At 42.7% G+C, this 18,980-nt stretch overlaps 2 protein-coding genes across 9 annotated transcripts in view; one reads left to right on the top strand and one right to left on the bottom strand.

The window, feature by feature from the left end:
• Positions 1 to 18,980, top strand: part of ALKBH4 (alkB homolog 4, lysine demethylase) — a 150,266-nt gene that overhangs the window by 126,620 nt on the left and 4,666 nt on the right. The window lies entirely within an intron of this gene.
• CUX1 (cut like homeobox 1) overlaps positions 1 to 18,980 on the bottom strand; it is a 268,416-nt gene that overhangs the window by 56,211 nt on the left and 193,225 nt on the right. For 2 of the 8 annotated variants that reach the window (XM_030232436.2, XM_018919314.3), the window contains exons 13-20: positions 18,234 to 18,282; positions 17,155 to 17,251; positions 15,399 to 16,070; positions 14,391 to 14,456; positions 12,909 to 13,010; positions 9,895 to 10,721; positions 8,330 to 8,495; positions 7,615 to 7,671 (exon numbers count right to left, since the gene is read on the bottom strand). In XM_030232436.2, the coding sequence (XP_030088296.2) occupies positions 7,615 to 7,671; positions 8,330 to 8,495; positions 9,895 to 10,721; positions 12,909 to 13,010; positions 14,391 to 14,456; positions 15,399 to 16,070; positions 17,155 to 17,251; positions 18,234 to 18,282 (2,036 nt within the window). The remainder of the gene's footprint in view (positions 1 to 7,614; positions 7,672 to 8,329; positions 8,496 to 9,894; positions 10,722 to 12,908; positions 13,011 to 14,390; positions 14,457 to 15,398; positions 16,071 to 17,154; positions 17,252 to 18,233; positions 18,283 to 18,980) is intronic. The other 6 variants (XM_030232439.2, XM_030232438.2, XM_030232437.2 and 3 more) reach the window with 6 other exon arrangements.

The following is an 18,980-nucleotide window of genomic DNA, read 5'->3' on the forward strand; positions in this document are numbered from 1 at the left end:
CTCAGTAATTATCATACATCAGTGTTATGATGTGGTAATTGATTATAACATCTTTCTGTTGCCCCTGGGGAGTCCCACTGCTAACCCAGCTTCAGGCATTCTGTGCAGATATTTCTCTGAAAATTAGAGAAACCATTGCTGTCCTTTTATTAATGTTTTTTACCTTTACAATAGACAGCTCTCTGAGCATTTCCAAGGTACTTTTACAGTTTTTTTCCTTTTTATTTAATGAAACCTTCATTAGGGAAAACACCTGTCTTGCATCAAAAAAAGTAAAAAAAAACCAACCAACCAATCATCCCAATCAGTTCCCCCCAAAAAACCCAGTTGGGCTTGTTCATATTTGTCCTCTCTCTTTCAAGGTCTGGTGGCTTTTTAGGTGCTGCTGTTGCTTATATAATGCCCTTCCCCATCAAACATAACAAAATGTTGCAACTTCAATAGACAGTAATTGCAAAGTTCGTATAAAGGCAGTTAAGTTGCTTTATTTAGGTGCCAAATGAGAGGCTAATTTTGGTCCTCTCAAAAAGGACAAATGAAACATCTGCCAGTTCAAACTTGCACTATTTTTAGGACCCGAGTTCCAGAGGGGTAAACCAGAGAAACAAACGCTAACCACAGCTGTGGTTACACTGTGGTCAATCTCACACCTCCTTGGTGTGGGAACCCATCCCAGCAGCATCCCAGGATCCCTTGGAAAGCAGCAAGAAAAGGGGAGGTGGCTCTCAGAAGGGACCACCCCATGCCAGAAAACAGAGATGGATGCTTTGACAAGGGCATGGAAGGACAGAACAATGGGGGAATGGCTTCCCACTGCCAGAGGGCTGGGAGAGATGGGATACTGGGGAGGAATTCTTCCCTGGGAGGGTGGGGAGGCCCTGGCACAGGGTGCTCAGAGAAGCTGTGGCTGCCCCTGGATCCCTGGAAATGCTCCAGGCCAGGTTGGACGGGGCTTGGAGCAACCTGGGCTAGTGGAAGGTGTCCCTGCCATGGTAGGGGTGGCACTGGATGAGCTTTAAGGTCTCTCCCAACCCAAATCACTCTGTGATTCTGTGACAAGTTGCCACCAGCAATAACTTTGACAGGTATAAATACTGAACATGTACTATCAGGCCTTTTTTACATTTCTTGTTGCAATTGTATTTTCTCCTTTCATTGGCTTTTTAATTGGCTATCTTTCTCTTTTCACTTCTATTTAAATTTGATCTCAGATCCACTTTGCTTTGTTTCCAATGCAAGTTGCATTTCTCATCAGACTTAAAATAATCACTGGATTCTTTTATTTGCTGTTTCTCTGGAAGGTTGTTGGCAAGTTAAAAAACCCTACAACCCTACATGCATCAAATGAGGTGAGACAAATTCCTAAGTTTCTCTCACACCCTCATGTAAAGGACAGGCTGGAAGGTAACTTAGAGGACATTAATTTTCTAGTAATATTCTTTTTTTTTTCATAGTGGGAATGATTTGCTATCCAGCAATATGTAACTCTCTAATCAGAACAGGCTGTTTATTTCAGAGCTGCTGGGTGAGGAGGATTTCCATCCCCATTAGAAGATGGAAATAACAACCCGCACATTTGGTGCTCATACACCTTTATCCCACTATTTTGGAAGAAAATAGCCCATTATCTGTTCTTTGAATTGAAAGCAAGGTAATTTTCATCCAGTGGAGGAGCATTTGGTAATTTGCTGAGCAGCACTTGGGCTGTTGCCCAGGGAGGGCCGAGGCTACCGTGGCCATCTCCACCCCACCGGTGGCCACGGGGCTGGACCTGCAGCCCCCCTCCTTTTACCACCAAAAAACCAACATGAACTTCTGCCAGCTGCCAGAATCTTCTATCCCCACCAGAAAATCATCTGCTCCCTTTGGAGCAGTGCCTTTCCAAGCTCTTGTGCAGCTGCCAGCCCACGGGGGACAGAGCCCGGCCGTCACCGCGGCTCCTGACCCTGCCTGGAGCTGCACAGCCCCGGCCTCTCTGCGTGGCTCTGCTGCTCCACTTAGGCTGGAATTTGCTTTTCCAATCTCTCAGCTCCTCGTTTTCCACCCAGCCCCTCTGAGGTTTGCAGTTGGCAGCAGGGAGGGGGTGAGGGCCCCTCCCCAGGGGAGGCTGTGCGTCTCCGAATGCTGAGGGGAAGGAAAATGCTGGTAATTAATGAAGTGAAGTAATAAGTAATGAAATTAACAACAGTGGAATTTACAGAGCTCGACTACTCAATGGCCATGGCTTCTCTCCCTGCCTACATCCCCTTTTTAGCAACTCTCCTGCTAACTGCTACTCTGTGAACTACCTGACAAGCCTGAGGCAATAATGGTCAGGAAAGTTTCTTTTTTTTCACACAGCTTAAAAACCATCTTCATTTATTAATTCTGCTCTTTGAAAATAAAGACTTTAAGGATAAGGCATTGCTGTGCCTGGCTCAGTGCTGCTGCAGAGCCACACTTGAACTCCTCCTTGGGGATCTCACACTAAGGGGGAGTGAGTGTCAAGAACCCACATTCCCAAATTAACTACAGAAATAAACCCAGCTGCAACCTGGCTGGGTAACTTCTCCAAAACAAATGCTAGGAGTCCATAACTGCACTTAGGAGTGAATGAAGTTTGCCTTCAGAATCCAGCACAGGTCTCCTCTTTGCTATATTAGCAAGAACATTGTAATTGAGTCACAAGGAGCATCAGCCTGGAAAGCAGTGCTCACTCCCTGATTTTGTGTTTTATTTTAGCCCTTCTAAAAGCCCTTTAGCCCTTTCACAGCAAAGCTGTGACCACAGTGAGGACGGAGTCGTCTTCTGCAAATTTAATCACTGGGTGGTTCCATGGACAGAAAAGAATACAATCAGGAGAGGAATTTCTCCACAAATACTGATTATTTGCAAACATCACTGATGGGAAAGGAGCAGGACAGGCCTCAGAAGAAGCAGAAATGCCCAGCTGATGGCCAGGAATCAGAGCCAAGGTTGTGCTCAGAATCAACTTGAGGCACTGACTTCATGCTGCATTCCCAGGTCCCAGTGAGGTGCCTTGACAGAGATTCTCCTGGTTTTATTGATACCAGAAAGGCTGCCAGGGAGCTTTTCATGGTCCAAATGTCAGGGAAGTGGCACAGAAGATGGTCACACACATTACAGACAGACTAGAACAGCTGCCCTGATGAAGAGCCAACTGATACCCTATGGTTTGAAATCAACACAGCCACAGACAACTGCTCCTGAGCCCAATCCCAAACCACACAGAAAGAATGTGGAACCTTCACCAGGATGTGCCAGGGTGCTCCAGGGATAAGCATGAAGGTAACTCCTTGGCTGACACAGTAGTTCAGCTCTGAACTTTAAAACCACACTTGCACCTAGCACAAAAGGCCACAACTTTCCCAAGTCCAAGACTCAGTAACTGGTCATCAAACACAAAACATCTCTGCAAGGAATTCCTGCAGTCGGCTGTCTGAGCCATGTGATCTCCCTTCTCTTCCATTTCACAGACTACATTAACCACAAACATTTCATGTCATACATTTTTATTAACCTGGAATGCCAGCAAATGACTGCAAAACCATCTCTCTCTTTTTTTGATTCAACAACAAAAACCAGCTCCAGTTTGGGAAGGCCTGTGAGCATCACTGCACCAACCACTTGGGTGATGTCACAGTGAAAGGATTCAGCTCTCCCTGTGCTAATCCCAGCTCTGCTCTGGAGCACCATTGCACAGCTCTGCCCACCCAAAGAAACCAGAAGAATGCAAGAAAAGATGATAAACACAGGGAGATGGGGGTAAGGGCTTCTCCTTTGCCACCACAAGGCTACTGAGGTCTTCCCAGAAGTGCATCAGGAAGGTGTTCCCGAATTTGGGCTGCCAGCCTGAAATATGCTCTCTCCCTAGTTTGTTTCTTCCAGAATTCTCCTGGTACCAGGAAAATGGGAATATCCACCCAGCACACAGTTAACTACCTGCCCACTCAGCAGCTTCTGTACTGGCCAGTGGTACAGGAATCTGTATTACAGAAATGAAAATACAACGGATACCTGGCTCTGCCACCACACCCTGATCTCTCTGTTAATATCATAACAACACAAAATCATCCTGAGGTTTTGCTGATTTGTGTTCCCAAGGGATGATAAGAAGTAATCTCCCCGTTGTTATTTTGAAAAGAAAGCTTTAATGCATATTTTAGTTGATCTAAATACAGTAGATCTCGGGTTTTTAAATCACCAGATAATATGCAATTATCTCAGGCTAGATTCTGATTTTGAAACAAGCTCTAATTAGCTCCCCATTTTATGCTGCTATAATCCTTTCTTCAACTCCCATGAGTGTTACTATTGCTAAGCAGCATGAGGTTAGGAATGATGGATGATACCCAGAAAGGAAGACAAACAAAAGGGAAATTCAAAATCCCCTGAGATCACCCGCAGCTGTATCGGCAAATGAAGATTTCCACATTAGGTCATGAGACGACCCTTACAGAAACACACACCAAAAAGGCACGTCTTCTTCCCACTGAGTATTTGCAAGCCTTTCATGTAGTATAGAGAGAGTATATGTCCTTCACAGAGGATAAAGAAAAAAGTGAATGTAAAAATTCAGCTCTCCTGCGAGCAGCCACGGATGGAATCAACAGCACCAAAAAGGAAACTCTGTCTCGTTCTCCTATAGATACGCAGCACAAACCCTCAAAATAAAACCAACTAATAAAAGCTGTGCACAGTACAAGTATTTAGAGAAATATCTGAGCCTTCTCCTGGCACATGGCAACTGTTCAAACCCACCCCGGCTCCCATCAGCAGTAATGCAACTAAATAAGGGCCAAATTCATCAGGAAAAAATGCTGATGCAGTTGGGTGACACTAATTCAACTTTTTTTTCCATGTGATTTGGTCCATGCTTTTGACACATAAATCATTAAAAAGGCAGATTTACCCAAGGGCATTAGAGCATTTAGGTGGAAAGAAATACACTGAAAAAATGTTAGAAAAGGCACAGCAATACTATTTTTGACCACCTAGGGTACAGACACCATTTTGGTGTAAAACATGTTCCCTGAAAGTTGCAAAAAATCACCAAGCCTTGAGGAAAGCTCACAGGGAGAAAATACAGGTATATACCTGGCTGTCATTTTGGTATAGGCTGTTTTTAATAAAATTCAGGAATACAGCTTCCAAAGAAGAAAACCAAGCTTGGCTTCCCTTGGCTATCTCAACATCTATATAAATATATAAGATTTATATATATTTATCCATTCATTATATGAAGCACTGATGGGCCCATCTGTCTACACGTGAAAATGGAAAATTACTGGACAAAAGGTGAGATTTTCATGAATGAGGTGTTAATCAAAACTTCATGATCTAGAAGTGTAACTAACTGGGCCAGAAATCCAGAAAATCTTGCTAGTTTGATAGAATAGAGCCAAACAGTAATGAAAATACTCCCAGCTAATAAAAGCTGGAGTCGTTACTATGCATGTTGACACTCTGTACACTGAAGACCTTCTTGGCAAAGCACTCAGGAGCCACTGAGTGTATTAGTTTAATTTCACTTCTTTCCCTTCATGCATTCAACAAGTTTCCAGCCAATTATATTACACGGAAAAGGCTCCAGACCTTTCCTCGTTTCAAAATTGTTCTGATTAATTTCTGTTTTAAAATTACAAGTATGCAACCTTCTCTGCCTGGATTTTCCTGGGAAACGTCTCAGAAGACCAGAACATTGGAGCTGTCTCTCTCTCTCTCTCTCTCTCTTTTTTTTCTCCCTGCCCTGGAGTGATGGATCTTTCACAAATGCATAATTATTATTACCTTTTCCAAACTGTTTGCTGCATTTTTAATTACAGAACAGCTGCTAATAAAAGGAAACTACCAAACTGCCCTTCCTCATTCAAATAACTTGGTTTTTGCTCTTTTTGTTCTGCCTGGTGTCACAACCTTCCTTATGCCTTCACACAGAGAAAGGCACCAAGAAAAGAACATTTTGTACAACAATTCTATTTTTAATCCTCCGAGAGGAGGTAGAAAAGGGCACGAGCCCATTTTCTCATTTGTAAGTCGGCTTTAAGGAATGAAGGAGGACAATCATCAATAACATGATTTTATTAGCTGATAGGAACGTGTCACCTCACAAAATATTAGCTCAAGGGCAGGAACTGACAAATGACACAGGGAGTGTGGGAGGGAACAAAATATCCCAGCAGCAAAACTGAACTTCCTGAAGGAAATCACTTTCAGCTCCCAGCGATCCCCCCGGGAATGCAGAGGGTGGCTGGATTTTAATACCATGGGCTTGTCTCTCCATCTTTTATAATTAGAGCTAGTCATAAATATGAAGATTAGCAATAACAATGCAGCATTTCCCAGCTCCTCTGATTTCAAATTCCCCCTAAAATGGCTACAATTAATTACTCATATTTTCCACGCCGTCTCAGGCGTTTGTAACTGTGACACTCTTGCACGGCATTGATGCCACAAAAAAAGTACTCAATGGCATGTTTTTAATGAACCATCACAGGAAATTTCCATGTTCCCTAAATGCTTAGCTATAAGTAACAATAGCCCTATGATTGCAAATAATTTTCTCCCATTTTGGTTTTGTTTTCATGCCTTGTTTTTACTGGGGGCATTTTTTTTTTCTTTCTTTTATGTATTTATTTTCAACTGTTCTCCTTAAGAAAAACGTGGACTGAATATCATCACGAATTTTCTTCTAGTAAAATCTTTTAGAATGCAAAATAGTTTCCCCAGTAGAGAGAAAAAACACTTTAGCTGGGATATTTAGAGTAAAGCCAGCGAGCTGCAGAAAAAAAGGAGTATTTCAGAATAGCAGAAAGGTGGAAGAAGAGCACAACCCTTCCTTGTGTGTGCCCTGAAATGCAGCAGCTCTCCAGCACAGGGCACTGGCTGTAAGCACAGAGCACAGGGTATTTTTCTGGAGTGTTTTACGTCAGTGAAGCATTTCATTGGTAAGAGGCTGTGTGGGTAGAGTTTGGTATCTAACAGCAGGAACACAGCTGTTCTCTCCTGTCCCAGCCTCCCTCCTATCCTGTGACCATCTCTAAAGCCTTCAGCCACTCACTTCCCTGACACTCAGCTTTGCTGCATCTGCTTTTTTATTTATTTTTATTTTTTGAAAATGAAAGAAGAAAAAAAAAAAAGGTCAGCTGGGAATATTTAATGAAGCTTGAAACAGACGTAACGTGGTCTGTTCCCCACCTTTGGATTAACAAAGCAGATTTTGTGCAAAGGAGAATGGAAAAAAACCTACCAGCCAGTGAGGCAGCTGGAGTATGAGGATCACATAACAAACCAAGGGCTTGTTTTACAGCCATTGTCACATGTCACATTGATAAGCTCAACTATAGCAAAAAAAAACCAAAAAACCCTTACAGAGCCAATGATCTCTAAGATCAGACAGAGTCTCTTTACCTAATATATGCAGCTAAATATGTGTGCTCCCTACATCTGCCATAGCAACAAGGAGAGAAGGAGGAATTAACTGCATTAATAAAAAAAAACTGAAGGGACTCCTGTATGATACAACAAAATGTGAGAAACCTCTCAGCATCAAAGCAAACGCGACAAAAGCACAGAGAATTATTTCAGAGCAAATCATTGAAACCAGCTGATTACCTGAGCTTGCACATCCCTGCTGTAGGGAATCCTGTAATGATGTCACAGAGTGAAGGACTAGATAAGAGAGGAGAGGAAAATCAGGGAACAATAAAAGGAGATGCCAAACCACAAACTAAACAGTAAGCAGGCTCAACAAATAGCAAAGTGCTGATCTCGGCAAGGGCTCGCTGCTCAGTTAACTCATGGCACAGAAAGGTGCACCCAGGCCAGGCTCCAGCCTGGTTTTTCTGTGTCAATAGGTACCAGGGGAAGAGACAGCCACAATAAAAGTGTCATTGCAACCCAGCATTCCCCCTTTAAAGCTCAGTTTTCCAGCTCACCTCCTGAGACAGCAATCGATATTCTCCCTGGAACAATCCAAATCCCCTGTGCAACCCTAGGAAACAGCGCACAACATTTTCCAGCTCTTTGGCCAAAATTTTTGGGATTGTGTGTCATATTCATGCCTAGATAATATCACCCTAACGAGGAACTTGATAACTCCTGCTTATCAATTACACATAAACGTTCATAAACATTCCCAGCACGTTCCCTTAGGGACTGGCCGGGCTGCCAGGGTGGGATGGTGCCACTTCCATAACACCTGGACCAGCACTGGTGCAAGGCTGGCTTACTGCAAATTTAAAAAAAAAATAAATACAGAAAATAGAAAAAGAAAAAAAAAAAAATCTCCTCCTCCTCAACTCAAACAACATAGTGGAATTTTAATTACCTTGTCCTTGTTGCTGCCCTTGTGCAGGCAGGACACACTGTCCCAGCTCACCATTCAACCAGAGCTGCATACGAATAAATGGTTCTCGGCCTTTTTGGGTCAATTTGCTCCATGGCTTTGGCCTGGAGAGCATGTCACTGACACTTCCTTGGGACAGCCCCAATACCTGAAGTGAAGCAACCAAGAATGGCACGTTAACACACTGGCAGTGGAAACGGGGGGAATTTAAATCATTTTGGTTTCCTTTACTGTATGGCTCAAATTGTTTGTATATGGACAATTATAAAAGCTGTAAAAATGGGACAATTATAAAAACTGTATTCTGTGGATACTCAGATGGAAATGCTTTTCTTCCTGCCGTGTTGCCTTCTGAAGGAAGGTGGGTTTTTCCTGCAGGATATGGGTGGCAGCAGCCTGGTGAGGGATTTGCATGCTTTTCATATTTTCTGTCAAACAGTTTCATCAGTTTTAACAGGAAAAACACCGAGTCCAGGCACACACAGGCAGATGAAACAGGCAATGACTGGCATGTATTTTGTTCTCAAACAAAAATAATTGGGACTTTTGAGACTAGGCCTATATTTGGTTGATTTTTGGGGGATGAATTATAACGATGTGTGTTTTCACCTGTAGCAGCGGCTGCTCCACATAAGTAAATATTTAAGCATACAGCTGAATGCAGGGGGGAGGGGGGAGAATTTCAGACAGGCAGAATGCAATTACTTGCCTGGTATTCAGCACAGGTACAAGAGTTAAAAATCATACTTAATGAAAGCTGCCATGGGATCTTTAATGACCCCGAGAGGTCAGACTTTTCATTTTACATCTTGGTGAGAAGGTAATAGCGCGATGCCAGCTCCTATTACACTTCTATATTGATTCAATTCTTTGTAGGAAGAAGAAACAACAAATGTCCAACACTTTTTACAGCCTGGGAGGGGTTTTCAGGTGGTTAGGGACCCTCCAAATCCCACGTGTTCAGGTGCTTAGGAATCACAACGTGAGAACTTCAGGGAGCCTTATCTGTAATCAAACATTGCTGTAAAACATCTCAGAGCACACTGAGGTACTGAGCACCAGGTATTAGCAATGACTTGGAATTCTTGGCATCAGACTAAGGAGAGTTAGGGGATTTTCCATGTGTTTGTTTTAATGCCCTTGTGCACATTTCCAAATAATAACGAAAGAGGAAAAATGCTCTTGTGTCCATAATCTTTGCTTATAACAAAGTTAAGGCTCTCCAGTCATGACAATGGTATTACTCAAATATTCCATGAATTCATTACATTAAGCATGAATTATTGAGTCTCAGCAACGTTTGCTTCAGCTTTCAAGTCTTCTAAACTCGGGGCCCCATTCCTATTTCCAAGTGGCTGAAGCCAATGCCTGGATAGAAACCCTTGCAATTCCTACTGCACAGGGAAACTAACACTTTGTAAGTTTGGAAATACTTCACGCACGAAGCCAAACCATTTTTCCATAGGACCCCTCTGGCTCTGCACCTGTGTAAGGAGCAGAGGGCACAATCACAACACCGGTGAAACAAGAGAGAACCACTTCTTTACCTTTTCCCCAAAGATCCTTTGGCAGATGCCATTCTTTGCTAGCTTTTCCTTGACCTGCCGCGTTAGCTCTATGGTATCCACCTCCTGGTACATATAAATCTCATACTGCTCGGGTGTCAGTGGAGGAACCGAAGGTTTGGATGGCTTGGACAAGGACACGATAGGGGATGAAGGGAGGGGGCTATTCTGTGGTGTCTCACTGCGACTCGCCCCAGTCATGCTCAATTCAGAACTCTGCGAGTACGGAGATTCCGCGTTTGGCCACTCTTTCCAATACTCGGAAGAAGACGGTCCTTGGAGCTGGCTACGATCTGGCCTAGTCTGATTGCTGACCTTTTCTTTTCCACCACTGGCTTCCTCAACTTTTATATCTTCAGGAAGAGCTGCATTTCTTCTCTCATGCTGCACAGTATTCCACCAATGGTCCTTCCAAACACCACCACGTCCCAACTCATTTTTAACATGCCTCAACATACCCTGGGCAGAATCACTTATTCCATGAAGCTCTAAAACAGGTGCCTCCTGAGGCTCCTTTTTGAGCCCAGAGAGGTTCTGCAATGCAGAGATACTGGAATCAGTGACAGATGAATGTTTCTTCAGGGATATGGCCAAAGGAGAATAGCTGGAAACCGAAGACATTGCAGGTGTAGACACTAGTTTGGGGGACAGGATAGAAATGTCAGCTTGAGATAGAGGTGGTGTTTTTAAGGCAGGTTCAAGGGCAGCCTGCTGTGCCTCCATTTCCCGTCGGGCTTGTTGCAGAATGGATCGAATTGCATCATCAGAATTGCCACTGCTAGAGGCAGAAGGCGGCTGAGCCGGCTCAGCTATGAAAAACAACCAAAAGACTAAATGCAACAGAGGAAAAGGCTTCATATTCAACACGTGCTACTGTAAACATTTCCCTGACAGGGAAAAAAAAAAACCCCAAAACGGGGCTGAAATACATTTCTGGATGGGAGGGAGGAGTTTTCACTAAGCAAAGATTTGCGCTTTTTAAAATAATGTGAAATTTCCTAAGTCCTTCACTGGAAAATTTTGGGAGTTGCCAAAGTGCTGGATGTTTGCACGCACAGACTCAGCTGCACAAGTCTGGGATCACTTGCCCTTCCACCACTGTAAAAATTTTCAAATAAATGCCTTTGAAAATCAACCCTTCACTACTTCTTCCCCCACCCCCACATGGTCAATAACATTTTATAGCTGCATTTACAAAGTTATTTAACCTTTCACTTCACCCTTTTCTCCACAAATGAATTTAACACACACTCAGAACTGAACACAGCTGCATTCACCTGGACAGACTATTACAGTATAAATAAGGTGAGACCTTTTAACTTCAAAAACACAACACACAAGTCACAACAAAGACAGAACTTTAGGAAGAGATGATCATAATTATTTCACTTGACAAACTAAATATGCTCCTGCTTCCTGTTTTCTTGTACCACAGTCCCAAGCACTGAAATAAGCAGCTCTAGCAGAGCCAGGCTGACACCTGGCCATCACCCTCTCCCTTATCTGAAGCTCTAGGGTGGTGCTTTCAGCAGAGATAACCCCCAAATGCAGCATTCCAGTGGGGAACCGGGATTTGGGTGGCTGTGCTGCAGAAGTAGGGGATGAGCAGAGACTGGAACGTGGGTGGGGAATTATCTCTGCAGAGCCAGGAGGTTTTGCAATGGCATCTGCTTCTATTTCAGTCTCCACTGAGGTCCCCAGTGCTTGGAAATCAGTTCCTCTGAAAGCTGCTCTGCAGAGAACAGGCAAAGTGAGGCACCAGGTGGGAGCAGGGAACCCCACAGTGCAAGGAGTGGCCCCAAATTGAATTAAGATTTCCAACACGCTGTGTATCACTCCAGTAATATTAAAACTCATCTGAATGCATTTCTGAATTTGTCTCCCTACATTCCTTCCTGTCACACACTGTAAAATACATGAAAAGCTAAGAAATAGGGAAAAAAAGACAGTGAGACTACCTCTGCTGTTTTATCTGCTGGTTTCACAGGGAGTTTTGAGGCCAAATTAATATTTGAAAGGAAGTCTGAGACCCTCAGATGAAACATGCTACTGAGTAACATTCTTGCAGTTTCCTGCACAAAGCCCATATTTTTCTCTATATAATAATTTCCTGCATAAAGTCATATTATTTAGATCATATATTAACCAGTGTTTTATACTCTGCCATGAGATTAACTTAGTTTTCATTTGAAAGACAACTACCCAAAACTGTAAACCAGTATTTACTTTAAAAAATGAAACAGAAGTATTGCTCAGTAATTTCTACTTCAGCCCAACAGCACTACTGGGAACTCTTAAAGCTGAGAGGGCCATGGGCTAGACAGAAATTTTAATTACATGACAGCATATAATGAGAAATTAGACTTATCTCAGGCTAAGAGGGGTTTTTTGGGAAAGGGAATATGTTTAGGATTTGCCAGTTCATTCACTGAATACGTTCTGTAACCAAAAATAAAGTCATCTAAGAGTCAGGACTGAGTGTGCCTATGAGTACAGGATGTACCATGGTGCTGGGACTGGTAATTGCTGCCTGGAGTGTGACCTTCACCCCAACAAATCCATCCAGCCCCTCTCCCCTCTCCAGCAGTTGTGTCCCTGGGGCCTGAGTGAGACAGAAGAGAAAGCAGGAGCTGTTCCCTTTCCAAGGAGCAAACTGGCAGAAGAAAGGATTCTGTGGGTTCCCCTCAGTGACTCCTGCAGGCCTGGAGGGCAGCCAGGAGCTCAGAGCTCTCTTTATCACAGGGATAAAGGTGTTCAGAAATCCCACAGGGAGCAGGGCAGAGCAGAGACCCCACCACACCAGGACACGTGTGACCTTAACTTGGGACATCTCAGAGACAGAAACAGCTCCCCTAAATAACAATAAAAATCTCCAAAAAACTCTTCAAACCTACACTGAATCTTTTAAGAATATAATTAACTGACCAGAAAGCTCATGGCAATTGTTTTAATTAAATTCTGCAGTAAAAGCAGGCAGAGACAAAATGAGGCTGTACCTGTTTTCTGTACTTGCAGCTCCCTTTTGGCTTGTTCCAGGATGGATTTGATGGCTTCATCAGAGCCAGACTCCGCCGTTCGGATCCGGGTGGTTATGTTACCTGGGGAGGAAAACACAACTAATGACACCAGGAAAACTCTTGGTTGGCTCTTTTTGTAACACAAACACACACTGTATGTGATACATGGCCAGCACAACCTGAGGACAACTTGCACAGGACTTTTACCAACATTTACATCACATAAAAAAAGTACTTAACATATTAAAAGCAAAATATCCTCGTTGTGCCTGTCTCTAGCTGCCCCAGAACGGTGAGAACACCAGAGGAAGAACTAGATGGTCATATATTCCTTTTCTATGGTAATATATAAATCTATTCTTTTTCCTTTTACTTTTTGGGTTTTTTCTTTTTTTTTTGTTTTTTTGTTTTTTTGTTTTATTTTTGGAGGGGAAGAGGAAACAGAAGGGAAAAGAACTGGAGGGGAGAAAGGAAGAAAGCTAAAAAAATAAGCCCAGGAATCAACTTAAAAATGGCATCAGCTGCTAGGCAAAGTAAGATGAGTATACATTCAGCCCAAAACAGAATTAAAAAGTAACTAGATAAAAATAATTTTTAACTTTCTAGAGGTTAATACATTAAGAGAAAGAGTCATTTAAATGCAGATACCATTTGAAGTACTCTCCAGCTAAGAGCTAATACTTGGTTGTTTGGTTTTACTGTTTTTTTGGTTTTTTTTTTTTAACCTCTAAGGGGAAGAAAAGGAGGGAAAACTGTGAGTGCTACTGCACTTAACTGCATTTTCCATTATGAGATTATTGTTTGTAAGCAATTGAGGTAATTTGTGACTGGAGTCAAAATAACTACAGACTTTTGATGTACCTGCCTTTGTTTTTCCTATTTTCTGGTCTCACAAAAAGAAAATTTCTGGAACTACTCTATAACAAAAATGTGCAGATTTCCTGTTCAGTGGTAATTTATGGATCTGATGTTCACTTATCTTGTTGTCTTTCTCATATATAAAACTGAACTAAGCACCACACTAATTTAGCAGTGTATTAAAGTGGAATTTGTCAGCATAAGCCCCATGAGAAGAAAGAAGTAATCCTAGAGCAGAAGCAGTATGCAATTGATGTTATAACTGTGCAACTTTCTCCCTCCAAAACCGTAAAAATAGCAAAGAGAGCATTTCAATAGATCTGGTGACTTTATAGAGCCACTTCCATCACTTCTCTCTCTCTGTTTTGCAGGGGGGATGGGAGTGGAAGAACGATCCAAACAGGGTTACGTTAGTACAGCAGCAGCAGAATTAGAAAAAGCCAAGTGTTCATCTAACCCATGGTTTGTTTTATACTTACTGTCTGTTTTTCTATCAGATTCCAGGCCAGAATCAAACTGCACAGTTTTAAGGAAACACACAGCTAAAGCACACTCCACTTCCTAGGGATTGACTGCAAAGAAAAACACCTGCCTGTGACGTACCTTCAGCCCCATTTCTTCGTTTCGGTACTTCCTGAAATAGTCTGTTCAGGTTCTGGCCTGGATTCTCTGTTGAAAAACAAGTTTGGTAAGAACAAAACAATCAGGGGATGGTTGCTCTGACATCACGGGCTGTGTGACATGAGGAGCTGGCCCTGAGCTCTCCTGGCCCCTCGGGCCCCTGAGCAGGAGGAACTGGCTACTTGGGAAGAAGCAAGGCTGGCTGATTTGTTAATAAAGATTACAGCTATGTTCGGAAAGGAGATTAGACAGATATAAATAAATGTCTAGAGATACCAAAAATGAAGAGGTTAAAGATGGGCAGATAATCCCCTCAAGTACAATCATCAAAAGGAAGAACAGATTATAAATCTAACAGTGTGTGCTTCCAATTAAACAAAATCTAGGAAAACCCTGCCTGTCCTTTCCAATATTTCTTGACTGTAAACAACTTACTTTTCAGTTTCTCTAAATGTAAATCTCAGCCTTAAGATGAATCACAATGAAATGCATGTTACTTCTTAAAATCGCTGCCTTAAGTATGCAAAGCTGCTTTAAACTGGGATTGTGTTTTAATTACTCATCTCATGCATCACCTACCCTATTCTGTCAGAACACTTTGGGGAAAAAAACATAATCACACAAGACACAACAAAAGCCTGGTCTCAGTAAATAACCTCAGATAAAAACCCCCAAGTATTTCTGAGGGCTGATACCCCGAGTAGCTGCTGACCCTTTTGGCTCCGTGCTGAGCTGTGGCACGGAGGGGTTGCCAAGTGAGGGCTGTGGGTGTCCCTGCTGCTCACTCCTGCTGACAGGCACCAACCAGTGGCTAAAAAAAGCATAAGCACAGATACGAACCTGCCTGAGTGCTGCAGAGCTGAACGTGCTGCACCTGGCACCTGACCTGGGTGAGAGCAGCAGCAGCAGTGCACAAACAGCCACGGATGGGGAAGCTCCTGGTTTGGAATGTTTGGAACTAAGAGGAGCAGGGGGCTGGGGAGCTCTTACCTCTTTGTCTGCCCTGGATGCTGCGAAGAGCCAGGATGTTCTGCTCGTCCGACAGGAACTGCTTCATCTTATGAAATGGCTCCTTGCCTCTCACAGTCAGTTTATTCCATGGCTTTGGCCGGGCCAGGATCTCACTCACAGACCCTTGGGACAGTCCCAACACATAATGTCCAAATATCCGCTGTCCAATATTGTGCTTGATCAACTGCTCTTTCACCTGACGTGCAATTTCGGCCGTGTCTATCTCCTCGCCTTCGGAGATGCTCCCAGCACTTTCTGACTGGCTGGGAGATGGGGCCATGCCATTTACATCCGGGCTTTGTTGTAATGGACTTTGGGAAGATATGGAGTTTGTGCTGTATGGACCTGTTGGAAAAATCATGCTTGTGCTTCCTGCTTCCTGCATTGCCTTGGAGTAGAAGGACTGCATTAGCTGTCGCTGGAGGAGAGAGTTTAGTGCAAATTTTCCTGTGGAGGCCAGGGGTAAGCTGGGGCTCGCCAGGGATGAGCTGAAAAAGTCTTGACTTAAACCCGTTGGTGAGAACTGGTGTGTACCATTAGTATTGGAAGCCTGCTCCCCCGCGTTGCGGAGCAACTGGGAAGGAGGGGAGGCCGGCAAGGTTGCAGGACGCTGACTCTCAGGCTGGTCTTTCCCTTTTCTCCTGGCTGACCCTACAAGGAAGGTCAAACATAATGCATTATGGGGGGTCAAAGAGGGAAAAACCAAGATAAAAAAATGCAAAGTTTGCCCCACAAAGGGAAAAAGTGCAGATTGACACGGGCCAATGGAGTGGCGATGGGAGTTTTGGTTTTGTTTGTTTTTGGTTTGTTTTCATTTGTTGGGTTATTTTTTTTTTTTAATTTTTATTTTAATTTTTTTTTTCCATGATTGAAAATTTTTAAGCCAAACAAGGCCCCCAAAACAAACAACATGCATTTCATGTTTGCACCTTTCTTGTATGTTGCAGCCTGGAGAATCCCCCTTACAGACATTAACACTAGAACAGTTACATGAAGTGCAGTGATACAGTTAAATAAATCCAGTTACAGACAGCAAGTCTCTCTGTTGTCTCTCATTCAAGATATGACTCATTGGACCTGACTGAACCCAAATGCAGCAAACATTTACATTTTGGAACAAACCAATTTGAATAAAGGAATAACCATTAGGTGGATGCACCAAGATCGCTCAGTTAAAAGTCATAAAACGCTTCAGAATTCAGTAATCCCAGGGCCAGTGGCAACTTTTAACTTTCTTCCAGCTGCAAAAACCATCATTCAAGAATCTGGAAATTCCATGACTTGCCATTTAAAAAATGTGCACACAAGATGTAAAAGCCCACATTAGGAAAGCCAAACAGCAAACACACTTCGCTGGGAAGAAAGGATTTTGCCTTCCCAAGCTGACCTGCTGGTGGTATATCCAAATGTATCAGACAGGGAGATTGTGATCTACATGCAAACATTTTGCATAACACTGTGTGTGGGGGAAAGAGATGGATTTGTTCCCAAAACAGAAGACAGCCTCAAACACTGGTACAGCCTGTAATGCCTCTTCCTTAACCTCTAGAAACTCTCTACCTTTTACTTCATTATCCAGCCTACAAAACTACAGCAATCCAACATTACACAGTGCTCCTGTTGCTTTTAATCCTCCTGCCATGCATTAGCTCAGACACTCAGCTCTCACTCAGCCCTCCCTCCCGTCACAGGACAGCAGAGGCACCTAGAAGAGCCAAAATTTGGGTGGACCTACCGCTCAGGTCGCTGTTGGTGATGCGCAGCGTGGCGTTCTCCGACTGCAGCGAGCGGTTCTTCTCCAGCAGCAGCACCTCCAGCGGCTTGGATGCATCCTAGAGGAAACCAAAGGGGGAGGTTTGTTTCTCAAAGCATTGAGAATCTCACTCAGGCACTAACAAGGATTTCACAGGGGGGAAAACCTCACTGGTCTCTGAGGGCAGTGAGGGAATTTGCTGGGCACAGATTGCAGGAATCACTGTGGGCTCTGGTGGGAGCCATGGAACAGATTCACTGGTTAATTTTCATTGCGAATCATTCATCAATTCTGCATTATTTTGAGATGTGTAATGGAATGTTTTCTTAATCCTACTTATTTTTAAATGGTTCTGGCATGCTTTCAGTTTAAAAACTGTAGACTTCTTTTAATCTGATTAAAACAGGAGTTAAGATTATATTATTCCTTCTAGGTCAACTGACCCAAGGTAAGCATTTCCTTGACATGCTGCATTTCAGCAGAAACAGTTTGTTCAAAATAACAACAGTCAGAGAAACCTGCTATTTACTCTCCCCTAAATATCTAACACTTGATCACTAAAAAAACCATTGAAAATTAATGCTAGGATATCAATATTCAGTTTGGATTTCAGAAACAGGAATTTAATTCATAACCTTTAAACTGAAGTAAGATTAATTTGCTGGAACAGCAGAGCTTTCTCACTACTCCAAGGTTTGTTTTCTTTTGTGAAAAGGAATTTTCAAGGCTAACAAATACTTAAAAATGCTGAAGTCCTTGCACAGTGTGCTGCCTGTACACCAACTCCAGTATCTTTAAATGACTCAACTTCACAACATTCTGGTTTACCCACTCCAGCACAGCTGAAATGTCACTTTGTCCTTGACCACTTAAATGAAATTAACAGGCAAAAAAAAAAACCAAAAAAAAAAAACATCAGGGAAAACAAGGATGGACCCAGAAGCCTCAACATCAGCAGGAAACTGTCAATGTCAACAACAAGGAATTGCAAGACAAAATTCAAAATTTTTGTTAATCAACTGAGCTGTTGAATAAGTAAGAAAACAAAAGTAAGTCAGTACCTGTGCACCAGAGCTTTCAGATGGTGCAAACTCCATGGATTTCAATATACTGTGGAAGGCAGAAAAAAGAAATTATTTTCTATTTCTCCTTTTCATAACAACTCCACTAATGAGCATTAACATTATCATGTCCTGTTCTCCAGCAACACCACAAGTGATGACAACTTTCCTTGCAGTAACACAATCTCCTAATGAATACAGAATAACTCCTCAAACCAGTTATTGGATAAGAAAATTTTCTCAAGCATCATCTAAATCATTCCATATGCAATCCCACCAGGCCAGTTTAAAGTGTAAATTTAAAGGTTAATAAGGATATAACATTTTAAGCTGTCAGAAACAATATAAATTTATCTGTGAAGCTGGAAGGGAATGAGGAAGTTGTAGCAAAGCAGCAAAACAGGGGAATCACCACCACAGTACAGCACTTTACAGAATATCCACCAGCTCAACAGCAAGGAAAATATGCACAAATAATCCTCCCAACCAAGGCACTACAGGCTAAAAGGCAGTTTTTCATTTTAATAACCCCCTCATTCTATGGCAAAGGGAAGACAAAATGGCCCAATATTTCTTAAGAAATATGAAAGATCCAAATATTTATAAGTACATTAGGAGCAGAATCTGATAGTCTCACTGTCAATATTTTATACAAATAGTGAGTGGTCAGAGGATGTCTCCCTTCAGAGGCTCTCAGTTAGGGCTGTGTCATCTGACAAACCAGAATCTTACAGGAATCCAGACTTA

This window comes from Serinus canaria, chromosome 19, assembly GCF_022539315.1.
Source record: "Serinus canaria isolate serCan28SL12 chromosome 19, serCan2020, whole genome shotgun sequence".
Classification (NCBI taxonomy): domain Eukaryota; kingdom Metazoa; phylum Chordata; class Aves; order Passeriformes; family Fringillidae; genus Serinus; species Serinus canaria.